Raw genomic sequence first — 16,477 nt, 5'->3', positions numbered from 1 at the left:
TGTGGTTTTAGGTTGAGTTTTCTCCCTTTGATAACAAAAGACCTTAAGGCTTTTGACCAATCAATTCACCAACTTCTTTTGAGATTTTTACCCCGAACTACGAGGTTTTGATCCTACCTTTTTAAGATGGTACGTAGGCAATGGGTTTATCCATTCAAACACAAAATTGTAAATAACTTGTATATTCTTTTCTCATCTCCCCAATCATGTTTGCACAAATATTTTTTCACAAATACCAACCTACCATACAACATTTGTAAAAAGGGCTCCCTTAGAGTACTAAGGATGTTTTGGGTGCTTAAAACCTTCCCATTGCATAACCAACCCCCTTACCCAGATCTTTGACATTTTTATTAGTTTTTGATTTGATAAAACTTCCCGGTGTTTGTTTGCTTTCTAACCTTTCCTTTGGATGAATAGAAGTGCGGTGGCGACTCGAATTATATGATTTACTTTTGATTTAGTCAATAAATCTAAAGGTAACGAATACCCCGCTACACAGCCATGTATCAAAATTCTGGTAAGGGAACTGAAAAGGTAAACGAACCAACCAATGATGGAAAAGAAGACGAAAGAGGAAAGGCAAAAGATAAAGAACCACCTTATGTGCCTCCGCCACCATACAAACCACTTATCCCTTATCCCCAAAGACTTGGGAAGTCCAAAAATGAAGGACAATTCAAGAAATTCATGGAAATTCTAAAGCAACTTAATATCTCTATACCATTCACAGAAGCCATTACGCAAATTCCATCATATTCTAAATTCCTTAAAGAGATCCTATCCAACAAGAAAAAGCTTAAGGATAACAAAACCGTTATGCTTACTGCCGAGTGTAGCGCTATTATTCAAAACAACATGTGTCCTAAATTGAAAGACCCGTGTAGCTTTTCCATACCATGTGTAATCAGAAAGTTTATCATAGACAAAGCTATATGCGATTTAGGAGCCAATATTAGTCTAATTCCCTTATCCACATGCGAAAAACTCAATCTAGGAGAATTAAGACCAATAAAGATGTCTCTACAACTAGCTGACCGTTCTGTTAAATTTTCCATAGGTATGCTAGAGAACGTTCCCGTTCGTATAGGACAATTTTATATTCCTACAAACTTTATAATAATGGATATAAAGGAGGACTCCCACATCCCTATTATTTTAGGAAGACCCTTTATAGCCACAGCCGGAGCCATCATAGATGTGAAGAAAGGTAAGCTCACATTCGATGTTGGAGAAGAAAAAGTTGAATTTCTCTTAGCTAAATTCCTACAAGCACCAGTTATAGACAAATCATGTTGTTTCTTAGACGTCATTAACGATTGTGTGAAAGAAATGGAGAAGGAACCATCTAAGTATACTGAAGTATTGAAGATTCCAACACCTTCTATATTCGAAGACGATAATTAACGTGCGTCATATGTAGATGACAGTCTGAGAGAATGTCTAGCACTAACACCAAATCCAATGCCATACCCTGAGAACCTTCAGGAGAACTCAAAACACTACCTAAAGATCTAAGGTATGAATTCCTAGATACCAGGCTTGAGAGACCAATTATAGTCAACACTGACTTAGGACAGATAGAAACCGAAAAGTTACTCCACGTCTTAAGAAAGTATCCAACAACTTTATGCTATAACATCTCTAACCTAAAAGGAATAAGTCCCTCTATGTGTATGCATCGCATTATGCTAGAGGACGAATGTAAAACCTCTAGAGAGCATCAGAGAAGAGTAAATCCCATCTTGAGTGATGTAGTCAAAAAGGAGGTACAAAAGCTATTAGAAGCAGGAATTATATACCTGATATCCGACAGTAACTGGGTCATCCTGATACATGTCGTTCCAAAGAAGGGAGGTGTTACCATTGTTAGCAATGAGAAGGGTGAATCCGTAGCAAAAAGAACTTAAAATGGATAGAGAATATGCATAGACTATAGAAAATTAAATAAAGCCACTCGTAAAGATCACTTTCCATTACCTTTCATTAATCAAATGCTTGAACGACTAGCTAAACATTTTCACTTCTGCTATTTAGACGGATACTCAGAATTCTTTCAAATTCCTATCCATCCTGATGACCAAGAAAAGACTACTTTAACATGTCCTTATGGTACGTTTGCCTATCGAAAAATGTTGTTTGGACTGTGTAATGCCCCTGCAACATTTCAGAGATGCATGATGTTAATCTTTGTTGATTTTATAGACGACATTATGGAAGTATGCATGGATGACTTCTCTGTTTGCAGGCAAAGCTTTGAAGGATGTCTTTCGAACCTAGAAATGGTACTTGAGAGATGCGTTAAGGTAAATCTCGTATTAAATTGGAAAAATTCCATTTCATGGTCCGACAAGGAATTGTACTTGGACATGTCGTAACCGATCGAGGAATTGAATTGGATAAAGCAAAAATCAAAATTATAGAACATCTTCAACCTCCGAAAACCGTTAGGTAAATTCGCAATTTATTAAGACACACCGGTTTCTATCGACGATTCATTAAGGGTTTCTACCGACGATTCATATTCGACGAAGATTGGTTAAAAGCGCTTGAACATCTAAAAAATTCTCTTATTACTGCTCTAGCGGGAAATTCATGATCATCAAGCTATGGATAATCAAGATATCAAATAACAACAGTCGCCACCGCGCTTATATTATTTCCAAGGGAAAAGGGAAAAACTACGAACAAAACCCATAATAAGAAGTTTTCAAATCAAAACTAATAAAATGTCAGAGATTACAGGTAAGGGGTTGGTTACACAAAGGGAAGGTGTTAGCACCCAAAGTGTCCTAGGTACTTCTAGGGAGCCCTTTTTTGTGTGTGCATATGTGTTTTTGTACAAATGATGTTTACAATAAAATAGAATGGGGGGATGAGAAAAGAATTCATTAATTATATTTTTTGTGTTTGACAAGACCTTTGTGTCGCAACGCGAAACACAACCGGCGGAAAATACAGAGTGAAATTCTAGTTATCAGACTTTCGATGTCACACGGGTTGTTATGACATCCAATTCTGCACAGACAAGAATTATGCAGAACTTAAACGTAAGTGCAGTAAATAATACAAGTAATTGTTTACCCAGTTCAGTGCAACATGACCTACGTCTGGGGGCTACCAAGCCAGGGAGGAAATCCACTATTAGTAGTATTAATTCAAAGCTAAACTCCCCCGTTTACAACTCTTCACTTAATCCCTACCCAATGCAATTTCAATCTTACACTAAGATCAGAGTTCCTACTCACTCCCCCTCAATCACCTCAGTGATTACTACCTTTAATCAATATTAAAGACAATTTTGAAGTCACACTTCAAACAACTCTTGATTGTGCTTAACAGCTTTAATCAAGATACACAGCACTCACGCTTAAAAGCTTAGAGTGACACAACACTTACAACTCAATGAACACCCTATACCAATGCAATCATCTACGTGATAATAGCTTGGCTTACAAGATATGTCTAATACAACACTCACAAAAATACAGCAGTGAAGTATGATGGACACATTAAATCTTCACGCCTCAAAATCCCCAGTTCTGAATGAAGGAATGACTTCCTTTTATATTGCAGCACTTGGGCCTTGTACTTGTATTCTCCTGAATTTAAGGTCATGCGAGTTCCCCTAAATTCCACATCTAGGTTACTAACAAATAGGCTATTTGTTAGGTTCATTAAATGTAGCTTGGTTGTTGGTTTCCTGGATTTTCTCTCAGCTGTTGAATCCCTGAAGAATAGCCTGAGAAAAATGCTGAAACAGAAAAATTAAACAACCTACAATTTAGCATATGATGTCAAGAATGAATGTCACAACATTCAGCTTGACATCAAGGACCATATGCTAAGTCTGTTTTTCCTGAAAACAGACTGTACAAATTTGGTGAACTGTACAGGACCAATCTGTCCATTCTACAGTAACAACTTACATTAATAAATGTCAAAGCATCCAATTTTACATTTACACATTTAGCCTTAAGTCAGTTCTGTTATCCTCTTGAAGAACAGACTGAGAAACATACTAAAGTGTAGCAGACCACCATTCTGTCTATTGTTCAGTATAAGCTGTCAATGATGAATGTCATAACATCCAGTTTGACATTCAGACAGTAGGCCTTATGCCAGGTCTGGTATTTCCTTGATAACCAGACTGAAAATAAATACTGAGTTCTAACAGAACACCACCTGTTCTATTCCTCAGTATCTGCTGACAGGGATGAATGTCACAACATCCAATTTGACATTCAATACATCCTGTATTAGCTAATCCTGCAGTAAACTACTCAAGTGTGTCATGACATCAGTCACGACATCAGAGTACAGATAGGTATTCTAACCTATAATGCAGTCACACAAACACCTCCACATCATGTCATGACATCAGTCAAGACATTAGAATCCAGCTAGTGTTTTACCATACAATTCCGCGAATTAAACACCTACAAACTCCCCCTTTGGCAAATTTTTGGCTAAAACACTTTGATCTCACAACAGAGTCCATAGCAGCGGAAATCACACATCTAGCAGGAAATTGACCTAGCTAATACACTTAGAGTGGCAGCACACTCACACATATGGAAGTTAAATAAAAACTCCACAAACCAGCACACATACAGAAGTTAAATAAAAACTTCTAAATGCAGCACAACCTCTGTCTTGAATATCTGTCCTGGGGTATCACCTGTTACTCCCCTTTTTCGTCAAAAATGTTGCCAAAGCAACACTTTAAACTGCAGACCGATATTACACATGAATGACAGAATTACAGACTTGGTTTTACTTCACAGTTTCAACCAAGTTAACACCCACTTGATCTTGCTTCACAGCTTTGATCAAGTAGTCACACACTTTTGCTTTACAGTAGGTACCACCATATCAGATGCCATGACTTTGTGTCTGACATCCAGAACCACTCCTGCATGAACAGTGTCCTTGAACTCCTGCAGGTGCATAGGCTGCCTCAAGTTAGGATATCTCCTTAACCTCTTGTTGCCACACTTGTTGCAAGTGGCATAGCTATGATCTTTTGACCAATCAGAGCACACTTCCAATTGTTTAATAGGCAGAGATATTAAACAATACATCCCAAACATCATTGGTTGCTATAAGTTCTCAGAGAGACATATTCCCAGTTTTCCCCTTAAGTTTTCAAACTGAGTAGCATCTAGAGCCTTTGTAAATATGTCAGCCAGTTGGAGTTCAGTGGCTACATGTTCCAGGGTAATCACTTTTTCTTCCACCAGATCTCTGATGAAGTGATGTCTAATGTCAATATGTTTGGTCCTGCTGTGTTGGATGGGATTCTTTGAGATATTGATGGCACTGAGATTATCACAGAACAATGTCATGACATTTTGAGAGACATTGTACTCAGTGAGCATCTGTTTCATCCAAACCAGTTGGGAACAACTGCTTCCAGCAGCTATGTATTCAGCCTCTGCAGTGGACAGAGATACACAATTCTGCTTCTTGCTGAACCATGATATGAGATTGTCTCCCAAGAAGAAACATCCTCCTGATGTGCTTTTTCTGTCATCAGCACTTCCAGCCCAGTCAGCATCACAGTACCCAGATAGGACAGGCTCAGAACCATGTGAGTACAGCATCCCATAATCACAAGTCCCATTGATGTACTTAAGAATCCTCTTGACTTGATTCAAGTGGCTCACTTTGGGCTCTGCTTGGTATCTAGCACACACTCCAACTGCATAGGAAATGTCAGGTCTACTTGCAGTTAGGTATAGAAGACTGCCTATCATGTTTCTATACAAACATTGGTCAACACTGGGCCCTCCATCATCTTTGGTTAACTTTAGATGAGTGGGAGCAGGAGTTCTCTTGTGCCTAGCATTATCCATACCAAACTTCTTAACTATGTTTTTGGCATACTTGCTTTGGGAGAGAAACATAGAGTCCTCCATTTGGTTGACTTGCATTCCAAGAAAATAAGTCAGTTCCCCAACCAGACTCATTTCAAACTCAGATTGCATTTGGTGAACAAAATGTTTTACCATTTGCTCTGACATTCCACCAAAAACTATATCATCCACATAGATTTGACCAATCATGATTTTGCCGTCTTCATCCTTCACAAACAAGGTCTTATCTATCCCACCTTTTATGTATCCATTTGAGGTCAGAAATTCAGTCAACCTTTCATACCACGCTCTAGGTGCTTGCTTCAACCCATACAAGGCTTTCCTTAACTTGTACACATGCTTAGGTTGGTTAGGATCACAGAACCCTTTAGGTTGTTCCACATAGACTTCTTCATTTAAGTAGCCATTCAAGAATGCACTCTTCACATCCATCTGGAACAGTTTAAACTTCAGAATGCATGCTACACCTAACAGCAATCTGATGGACTCAAGCCTAGCAACGGGTGCAAACGTCTCATCAAAATCAACCCCTTCAACTTGAGTATATCCTTGAGCTACTAGTCTTGCTTTATTCCTAGTAATTACTCCTTTCTCATCAGACTTGTTTTTGTAGATCCACTTGGTACCAATGACGTTGGTCCCTTCAGGTCGTGGAACTAGCTCCCATACTTCATTCCTTTTAAACTGCTCAAGTTCATCTTGCATGGCATTGATCCAATATTCGTCAGTCAGGGCTTCTTTCACATTCTTTGGTTCAACCTTGGATACAAAACAGGAATTTGAGCTAATTCCTCTTGACCTGGTAGTCACACCACTATTGGGATCCCCTATGATAATATCCTTAGGGTGGTCTTTCTGAATTCTGATAGATGGCATTTTGGTGGGTGCATCTACCTCACATTCAGGAGGAGTCTCCTGTACTTCTTCAGACTTGACTGGTATGTCTGTAGTAGTCTCAAGGAATGTTCCAACATCCTCTATGACATCGATTCCTTCCTCTTTATCATCCACAATAACATTTATGGATTCCATCAGGACATTGGTCCTGTAGTTGAACACTCTATAAGCTCTGCTATTAGTTGAGTATCCTAGGAATATACCCTCATCACTTTTGGGATCCATTTTCCTTCTCTGTCCACGATCTGAGAGAATGTAGCATTTACTTCCAAAGATATGAAAGTACTTCACAGTGGGTTTTCTGCCTTTCAATATTTCATACAGAGTGGAGGAGGTTCCTTTTCTCAAGGTGTCTCTATTGTGAACATAGCAGGCGGTATTCATAGTTTCAGCCCAAAAGTGCATAGGGAGCTTCTTTGCATGAATCATAGCTCTGGCAGATTCTTGAATAGTTCTATTTTTTCTTTCAACTATCCCATTCTGCTGAGGAGTTATAGGAGAGGAGAACTCATGACTTATTCCTTCAGACGAGCAAAACTCATCAAACTTGGAATTTTTGAACTCCGTACCATGATCACTCCTAATTCGGACAACACAACTGTCCTTTTCCCTTTGAAGTCTGATGCACAGGTCTTTGAAGACATCAAATGTATCTGACTTCTCTCTGATGAAGCTTATCCATGTGTATCTGGAATGGTCATCAACCACCACATATGCATATCTCTTTCCACCCAGACTTTCAACCTGCATAGATCCCATTAAGTTCATGTGCAACAGTTCCAGAACTCTGGAAGTTGTAGGATGTCCCAGCTTCGGATGTGACATCTTGGTTTGCTTGCCCACCTGGCACTCTCCACAGACTCTTCCTTCATCAATAAGCAGCTTTGGGATTCCTCTAACTGCTTCCTTGGATATGATCTTTTTCATTCCCCTTAAGTGTAGATGACCAAGGCGTCTATGCCATAGCTTCACCTCCTGTTCTTCCTTGGCAGAGGAGCACATTGTGGAGAAGTTTGATAGCTTAGGTTCCCACAGATAGCAGTTATCTTTGGATCTGGATCCTCTCATAACTTCTTGATTATCTCCATTTGTCACAAGACATAGCTCCTTAGTGAACTGAACATAGTATCCTTGATCACACAGTTGGCTTATGCTGATGAAGTTGGCAGTCAGTCCTTTTACTAACAGTACATTATTCAGTTCTGGGACTCCAGAGCAGTCCAGCTTACCCACACCTTTTATTTTTCCTTTAGCACCATCACCAAAGGGCACATAACTGGTAGTGTGAGGTTGTATATCCACCAATATATTCTTCAGACCAGTCATATGTCTTGAACAGCCACTGTCAAAGTACCAGTCTTCTCTGGTAGATGCCCTTAGAGCTGTGTGAGCTAACCTAGCATACCATTGTCGCTTCTTGATGGGGACATAGTGCCTATATGTCTTATGCTTAGGCCTGACATGAGGGGCTTGGTTAGGGTAACCATGAAGCCTGTAGAAGAAGGCTTTTATATGGCCAAGCCTACCACAGTGGTGACATCTCCATTTCTGGAATTTCCTCTTCTGATGATTATTCATCCTGGTTCCCTGATGTTGAGACATTGGATGTGACCTCCGCTTGAATTTCTGAACTTTAGCCTTTGGGCGTTTGAGTTCAGCTGAGGATTTTTTCACAAAGCCCAAACCAGATATGGTTCCAGACTTCTGTCCCACCTTTAGGATCTCTTCCAAGGTGTCAGTTCCTTTATTCAACATTCTGATGGATTTAGTCATTTGATCCAGCTTGGAGGTCAGCAGGGTTATCTCACCATTTAGACCCTCTATGACTGTCAGATGCTTCTGTCTCTCATCTTCCAGCTCCTTGATGAGCTTCTTCTGCTTTTCTCCTTGTACACGCACTTCTGCAATGGTGATACATAGCTTCTTATAAGCTGCAGCCAGTTCATCAAAGGTCAGTTCATCTGCACTTGAATCATCATCAGTGGCACAAACACTCATTAGTGCAGTGACATGTTTAGCAGATTCTCCTTCAGATTCACTTCCAGAATCTCCCTCAGACCATGTGATAGCCAGCCCCTTCTTTTGCATCTTGAGGTAAGTCGGGCATTCGGCTCTAATGTGTCCATAACCTTCACAACCATGACATTGGATTCCCTTGCCTTGGTTGAACTTTTCTTCAGAAGTTGATCTTTTCCTGATGTCAGACGAGATGTTCTTGACATTAGGTCTACCTCTTTGATCAATCTTCTTCACGAACTTGTTGAATTGTCTCCCAAGCATGGCTATGGCTTCTGATATGCTTTCATCACCTCCAGTATATCCTGCTTCTGACTCCTCTTCAGTATTAGATACAAAAGCTACGCTTTTGTTCTTCTTTTCAGCATTCTCACACAAGCCCATTTCAAAGGTTTTGAGAGAACCAATGAGCTCATCCACCTTCATATTGCAGATGTCTTGAGCCTCCTCTATGGCTGTGACCTTCATAGCAAATCTCTTAGGCAAGGACCTGAGAATCTTTCTTACAAGTTTCTCTTCAACCATTTTCTCACCTAGTCCACCAGAGGTGTTTGCAATTTCAAGAATATTCATGTGAAAGTCATGAATAGTCTCATCCTCTTTCATCCTAAGATTTTCAAACTTGGTGGTCAGCATCTGAAGTTTGGACATCTTCACCTTGGAGGTACCTTCATGAGTTATCTTTAGGGTATCCCAAACTTCCTTAGCTAGCTCACAGTGGTGCACCAGCCTGAAGATGTTCTTACTGATTCCATTGAACAATGCATTTAAGGCCTTAGAATTTCCAAGGGCTAATGCCTCTTGCTCCTTGTCCCACTCTTCTTCAGGAATTTGCACACTGACTCCATCTTCACCTGTCTTCGTTGGATGTTCCCATCCTTTGTTGACAGCTCTCCAGACTTTGCTATCTAGAGACCTTAAGAAGGCTATCATACGAGGCTTCCAGTCATCATAGTTAGAGCCATCCAACATGGGTGGTCTATTTGAGTGTCCTATATCCTTGTCCATGGTACTAGAAAGTAACTTCCCTAGATCTCACCCAGAAATTAACAGGCAGGGTGCCTGCTCTGATGCCAATTGAAATTCTAGTTATCAGACTTTCGATGTCACACGGGTTGTTATGACATCCAATTCTGCACAGACAAGAATTATGCAGAACTTAAACGTAAGTGCAGTAAATAACACAAGTAATTGTTTACCCAGTTCAGTCCAACATGACCTACGTCTGGGGGCTACCAAGCCAGGGAGGAAATCCACTATTAGTAGTATTACTTCAAAGCTAAACTCCCCCGTTTACAACTCTTCACTTAATCCCTACCCAATGCAATTTCAATCTTACATTAAGATCAGAGTTCCTACTCACTCCCCCTCAATCACCTCAGTGATTACTACCTTTAATCAATATTAAAGACAATTTTGAAGTCACACTTCAAACAACTCTTGATTGTGCTTAACAGCTTTAATCAAGATACACAGCACTCACGCTTAAAAGCTTAGAGTGACACAACACTTACAACTCAATGAACACCCTATACCAATGCAATCATCTACGTGATAATAGCTTGGCTTACAAGATATGTCTAATACAAGACTCACAAAAATACAGCAGTGAAGTATGATGGACACACTAAATCTTCACGCCTCAAAATCCCCAGTTCTGAATGAAGGAATGACTTCCTTTTATATTGCAGCACTTGGGCCTTGTACTTGTATTCTTCTGAATTTAAGGTCACGCGAGTTCCCCTAAATTCCACATCTAGGTTACTAACAAATAGGCTATTTGTTAGGTTCATTAAATGTAGCTTGGTTGTTGGTTTCCTGGATTTTCTCTCAGCTGTTGAATCCCTGAAGAATAGCCTGAGAAAAATGCTGAAACAGAAAACTAAACAACCTACAATTTAGCATATGCTGTCAGGAATGAATGTCACAACATTCAGCTTGACATCAAGGACCATATGCTAAGTCTGTTTTTCCTGAAAACAGACTGTACAAATTTGCTGAACTGTACAGGACCAATCTGTCCATTCTACAGTAACAGCTTACATTAATAAATGTCAAAGCATCCAATTTTACATTTATACATTTAGCCTTAAGTCAGTTCTGTTATCCTCTTGAAGAACAGACTGAGAAACATACTGAAGTGTAGCAGACCACCACTCTGTCTATTGTTCAGTATAAGCTGTCAATGATGAATGTCATAACATCCAGTTTGACATTCAGATAGTAGGCCTTATGTTAGGTCTGGTATTTCCTTGATAACCAGACTGAAAATAAGTATTGAGTTCTAACAGAACACCACCTGTTCTATTCCTCAGTATCTGCTGACAGGGATGAATGTCACAACATCCAATTTGACATTCAATACATCCTGTATTAGCTAATCCTGCAGTAAACTACTCAAGTGTGTCATGACATCAGTCACGACATCAGAGTACAGATAGGTATTCTAACCTATAATGCAGTCACACAAACACCTCCACATCATGTCATGACATCAGTCAAGACATTAGAATCTAGCTAGTGTTTTACCATACAATGCCGCCAATTAAACACCTACACAGAGCCGCCACCAACGCTATTCATCCTATGACGGAAAGGGAGCGCAGGACTAACCTAAGAAAGGGAAAGGAATGGTCTTACGACCAGAGATTACAAGGTACTGGAGTCAGTTACGCAAGGGGGAGGTATTAGCACCCCTCACGTTCGTCGTACTCGACGGGATCCACACTCAAAAGATAGCTCAAAGAGTAAGAAAAGGGTTGCTAATAAACTGCTCAAAGAAATTGCACAAACTGGAATAATAAACAGGTGAAAGAAGAAAGAAGACGGAGGAAATGGACTCGGCAGGATGTTGCATCCTGGGCCTACGTAGTTTGTCAGAAACAAACATCAAAGTCAACGTAGTTCGGGGAAAAGGGAGACATGCTCGCTAGGACATTGCGTCTTATGCCTACGTATCTTCTCTATCCAGACGAGAATCAGAGCACTCGTACCTCGGCTAACGCACGCTGAAACAAGACACCAAAACGGGACACTGAGACATCAAAAGAAACACTCAAAAGGAAACAGAATGCCAATACATGGACTTACACCCGACTCCTGACAATAACCAAACAAAAGGAAACAGAATGCCAATACATGGACTTACATCTGACTCCCAACAACAGCAAACAAAGAGGAAACGGAATGCCAATACATGGACTTACATCCGACTCCCAACAATAACAATCAAAACAAATGAACCCCGAGATGAACCCCAAAATGAATAACAATCACCATAAATGATCCCTAATATGAACCCCAAGTAACAACAACCATCAAAGATGAACCCCAAATATGAACCCCAACTGAATAACAAACCCCACAAATGATCCCCAATATGAATAACAGAAGAAATTCTCAAGGTATGAACATACAAGACACACACTGAACAAACAAGTACTCACACCAAAGAAACAAAGGAAAGGGTGAACACACACACACAAAAAAACAAAAGGGTGCCCGGAGAGATTGCTCGCAACCTCCTGCCTACGTATCTCATCTGGTATGAGAATCAGGGCGACGTAGTTCCCCTTAACAGGGGTACAACACTCTCCTAACCAGAGACCAGAGAAACAACAAATTAATAGGGAGACTAAGGCTCGAGCGTAATAGTTGTCATGCAATCAATATCCCCAAGTTGAGGTCTCTAACATGCATTCGACTTCCTCAGAAATCAATCATACAACTCCTACAGAAATGGAGATGAGAAGAGGAAAGCAGATAAACACACCAGCACAAGTGAACAAGCATCACACACTATATCCATACAAGAGACCCAAACAATGGGTGGGCTTTAGTCAAGAGGGGTCATATCAACCTCAACAAACAAGCCAAACTGTAAGGGGTAATCAACTGGGCTCTTAACCACTGACATTGAACGCCAGGGTGAGCAGATCAAAATGGTAATGAGGATGAGACCTCATAGCTCTTAACCCTGGCCAGGGTGAGCTCATGACAAAGAAAGCGTGGGGATCCAGAAAGTGGGATCCTATTCCACTTGACAGACTCTGGACAAAGATCTTGGGTACATGTTCAAAAGCATCAGCACGTAGTGCGAGCATAAAGAACGACTCACTGAATAACGGGGGATTGGCTACTAATCCATTTTATCCGTCAATTTCCTCTACTCTTGGAGGTCTTATCAAATATCACATGCCTCTCCTTGGAGGTCTTTGGGCACAATGTTAAACAAACACGAACAGAGCCTCTGAAGGAGGACTTGCCAGCAAAATGCCTGCCAAAAAGGTGACAGGACTTCCAGACTACATGAAGTAAGAGGCTAACTACCTGAGTGGTGTATCAACCACAATCCAAAGCTCAAGCAAGAGCTAAAGCCAGCAAGCAACCAAGGTACCTGTACAAATACTAACCAGTTAGTACTTCAGTTATTAAACCAACAGACAAACAGTGAAACCATTCACAGTTGCACAACTCAATGCATAATGCCCAAGCACTCAAATGAACTCATGAGCTCACCACATCACTTAAAATCCTACAAAACAAACATATGTTAGAACTCAAATGCATTTGCATCAATGCTAAATGTCCAAACCTGAAACACAAGACAGAGTTAGCTTATGTACAAAACACTAGTGCAAAGACTAGATTCAAAACCAAATCAAATAACCAAAACAGAACCCAATCTTTTACACAATGCACATTCAAACACTTCACAAAATGTCCTCAAAAGGACCAGCATTAAATCAATAAGCAAGCACCTCAATTGGTCTATGTAATGTAAGGACCAAAAATGTGCACAAAATGAAATTCCAACTTAGAAAATCCATATCAAATCAGAAATGCATGCAATGGCTTTGATATTTTTTGTACAAGTTTCTCATGTCATGAACAAATAATATGCAAAAGATCAAATCCAGAAAGGTTCAAATGATAGGTGAACAAAAATGCTCCAATTCAATGCCAAAAATGTGACACAAATTGTCACATTCATCTCCATGTGTCAAAAATAATGATAGCATATGAGAAAAATTCCAAACTAGTGATCAAAAATTCACATCATATATGAATATCAATTGTGCAAAAAATGGGATCAAATGGCTCAACAATGAAGATTTCACAATGCATTGAATGCAACATATCAAATTAACACCACATGGATTCAAAAATTCACACATCACAAACCAGACATCAACAATTCATGAAATTAATACCATAAAAAACTAGACATCAAAACAAAACTATGAAAAAAAATTGGGATTAAATTGGATCATTTTTGAATTTTTTATGAATTTTTCAAAGTGAACAAAATAAATGGAATGACATGGAAATATGGAGGGAAATTCAAATATTTGAATAAAACCAGAATAAACATTAGCTATCGGATGTGGCGCGCTTATGATCCAATGGTCCACATTTAAACACTTGAAGCGCAGCATTTCATTAAACGCGTTGGCATGCACGGTCAGCATTCAACTCACTCGTGGCAAGGTCAAAGAAACTGCAGCCAATCAATTGTACAAGCAAGCGCATACATGGCATCCACATGGCACAAACCCTAAGAAATTACAGACCCCGGAGCTACAGTCTCCGGTCGTCTTCTCCGGCCACAAGCACGGCGGCGACAACCAAAATTTTTCCAGAAATTCAAGATGCATACATCATTCGAACCAGTTTTCCATGTACATTCCAAATATGCAATCAATTTCATCTAATTCTTCCTATATTGCACGGACCGAAGAGAAACATATTCATGATCAAAACTTTCAGTTCACATAACATGCTCAATACTCAACCAAAATCAAATCTAAACACATGTACAAGCTCTACTCAATGAGATCTACACATATATGATCAAAAAACAGCAAAAGGAGATGATGAATTTTGAGTCACCTTGGAATGAAGGTTGTTGAATTCGTGCTCTCAAGCGCTCATAAGCTCCAGATCTACTCCACTACACTTGCCTTGAAGCTTTATGCAAACAGGAACACTTGAAACCACTTGATTCTTCTTCAATTTTCAAATTCCATCTTCATGCTCATGTACATGAACTGCTCGAATTCTGGCTTAATTGATCCAAACAGATGATGATTCTTGATCAGTGAAGCATGATGATCAAGAATATGTGATAATATTTGATGTCTATATGGAGAAAAATGGAAATTCTAAGAGAGAGAAAATTGATAGAGTTCTTGATTTCTAGATCTGAAAAGTTAGTTATGGTGGTTATGGCTAGGGTTTCTGTTTTTATACCTCATGCTAATCACACTGAAAACCAATTTAGACCTTTACTAAACATGATTAGTGAATTATTAAACTATTTGCAAAAAATGAAAAGTGAGCTATTATGGCCATAATCCACGTACACTCTCCCATGCTAGTGTTTGGATCCACTCAAAATCATCCAATGGTCATGCTTGAAGTGTTATTTTGCTTGTAACTTAAGCCAAAAAGGAATGGTGAAGATTCACTTCAAAATGAACATGTGTGAAATAGTGAGCATACAAGCCACCCTCATGCATGGCAATGGCTTATTTGAGATGTCTTGATCATGAGAAGCATTTTGCAAAAATAATGGACCAATTTGGAGCATTGTATCAAAAGTTATGCCATTTTGAATTTCCATGCACACTTTGTGATCAAATGACCATAACTCCTCAACCACTCATCATATGGACATTAATTAGGGCTTTTTGGAAAGGGGAGACAAAGATCTACAACTTTCATGTTCACCAAAAATCCATTTGAAACATCTTTGATATTGAAAAGTCAAGTTGAAAGTGGACCAAAAACTTGCCAAATTTGGAAACTTTGAATTACAGGTCACTTTCCATTTTTGGTAACTTTTGCCATGACCTCTGAATCTCCAAGATGGATGTTTAGAATGATGAATGGACCTCTTTTGAACATGATTGAGGTGTCTCAACTCATTTCCCCATCTCACAGCCCTCAGTTGACTGCACAGTTGACTTTTTGGTCCTCAGATGACCTTGAAATGCCTTGATCCACTTGAGCCTCTACCACTTGGGGGAATTGCTCAAAAATGAAACCCTAGCTCATGTAAGCCCCTTATGATAACCATGTGATCCTCATCCCAAGAAAATACCTCATCTCTTTGAGAAACCCTAGTTGGAAGAATGGCATTGATTAAGGTTGACCCGAGGTCACAACCCTAATCCAAAGGAACTTGAGGATGAACTATGAAACCCTTGATGATAATAGAACCATGATGATGGTAATATATACCTGCAAACAAGATGATGCTCAAAACCTTTGAAGAATCAAGATACCCTAATTGAAGCTCATACCCTCAGGTGGTTGATAATCAATTCATAGAGACCCTCAGGCTTGAATCACCTAACTTCTTCATCTTTTGAAAAGACTTTGGAGGATGACCTTCTTATTTTCACATGAGATGCAAAAATGCAATGCCTAATGCCCTAAAACATGAAATGCAATGCCCCAAGCTAGGCTCAAGAAGAGGAGGGCAACTTTTGAGGTGTTACACTTTGGACTTGTGCCTACATACCAACATAAAAATGAGGGATCAAAACCTCGTAGTTCGTGGTGTAAATTTCAAAGTGGATGCATTGCTTTTTTTAACAAAAAATTAAGTTCGAAAGGCACAAAGGCCTAAAAATGGTTTGAATGAGTTAGTTCTTTTTGGCTTTTATTGAAAATTTTAG

General features: G+C 39.5%; 1 protein-coding gene across 1 annotated transcript; it reads left to right on the top strand.

Annotated features, from left to right (window-relative positions):
* Positions 1-504: 504 nt before the first annotated feature.
* On the top strand, positions 505-1,407 carry LOC127096501 (uncharacterized). Its single transcript, XM_051035062.1, has one exon. The coding sequence runs from the start codon at positions 505-507 to the stop codon at positions 1,405-1,407; it is 903 nt and encodes a 300-aa protein (XP_050891019.1).
* Positions 1,408-16,477: the final 15,070 nt, after the last annotated feature.

Source organism: Lathyrus oleraceus, chromosome 6 (genome assembly GCF_024323335.1).
Source record: "Lathyrus oleraceus cultivar Zhongwan6 chromosome 6, CAAS_Psat_ZW6_1.0, whole genome shotgun sequence".
In the NCBI taxonomy this organism is placed as follows: Eukaryota; Viridiplantae; Streptophyta; class Magnoliopsida; order Fabales; family Fabaceae; genus Lathyrus; species Lathyrus oleraceus.
The sequence above is the reverse complement of the archived record's forward strand: the minus strand, read 5'-3'. Positions and strand labels throughout refer to the sequence as shown.

Bases quoted from the DNA above. Each gene is read 5' to 3' on its own strand.
- LOC127096501 (XM_051035062.1), top strand. From the start codon at position 505: ATGTATCAAAATTCTGGTAAGGGAACTGAAAAGGTAAACGAACCAACC.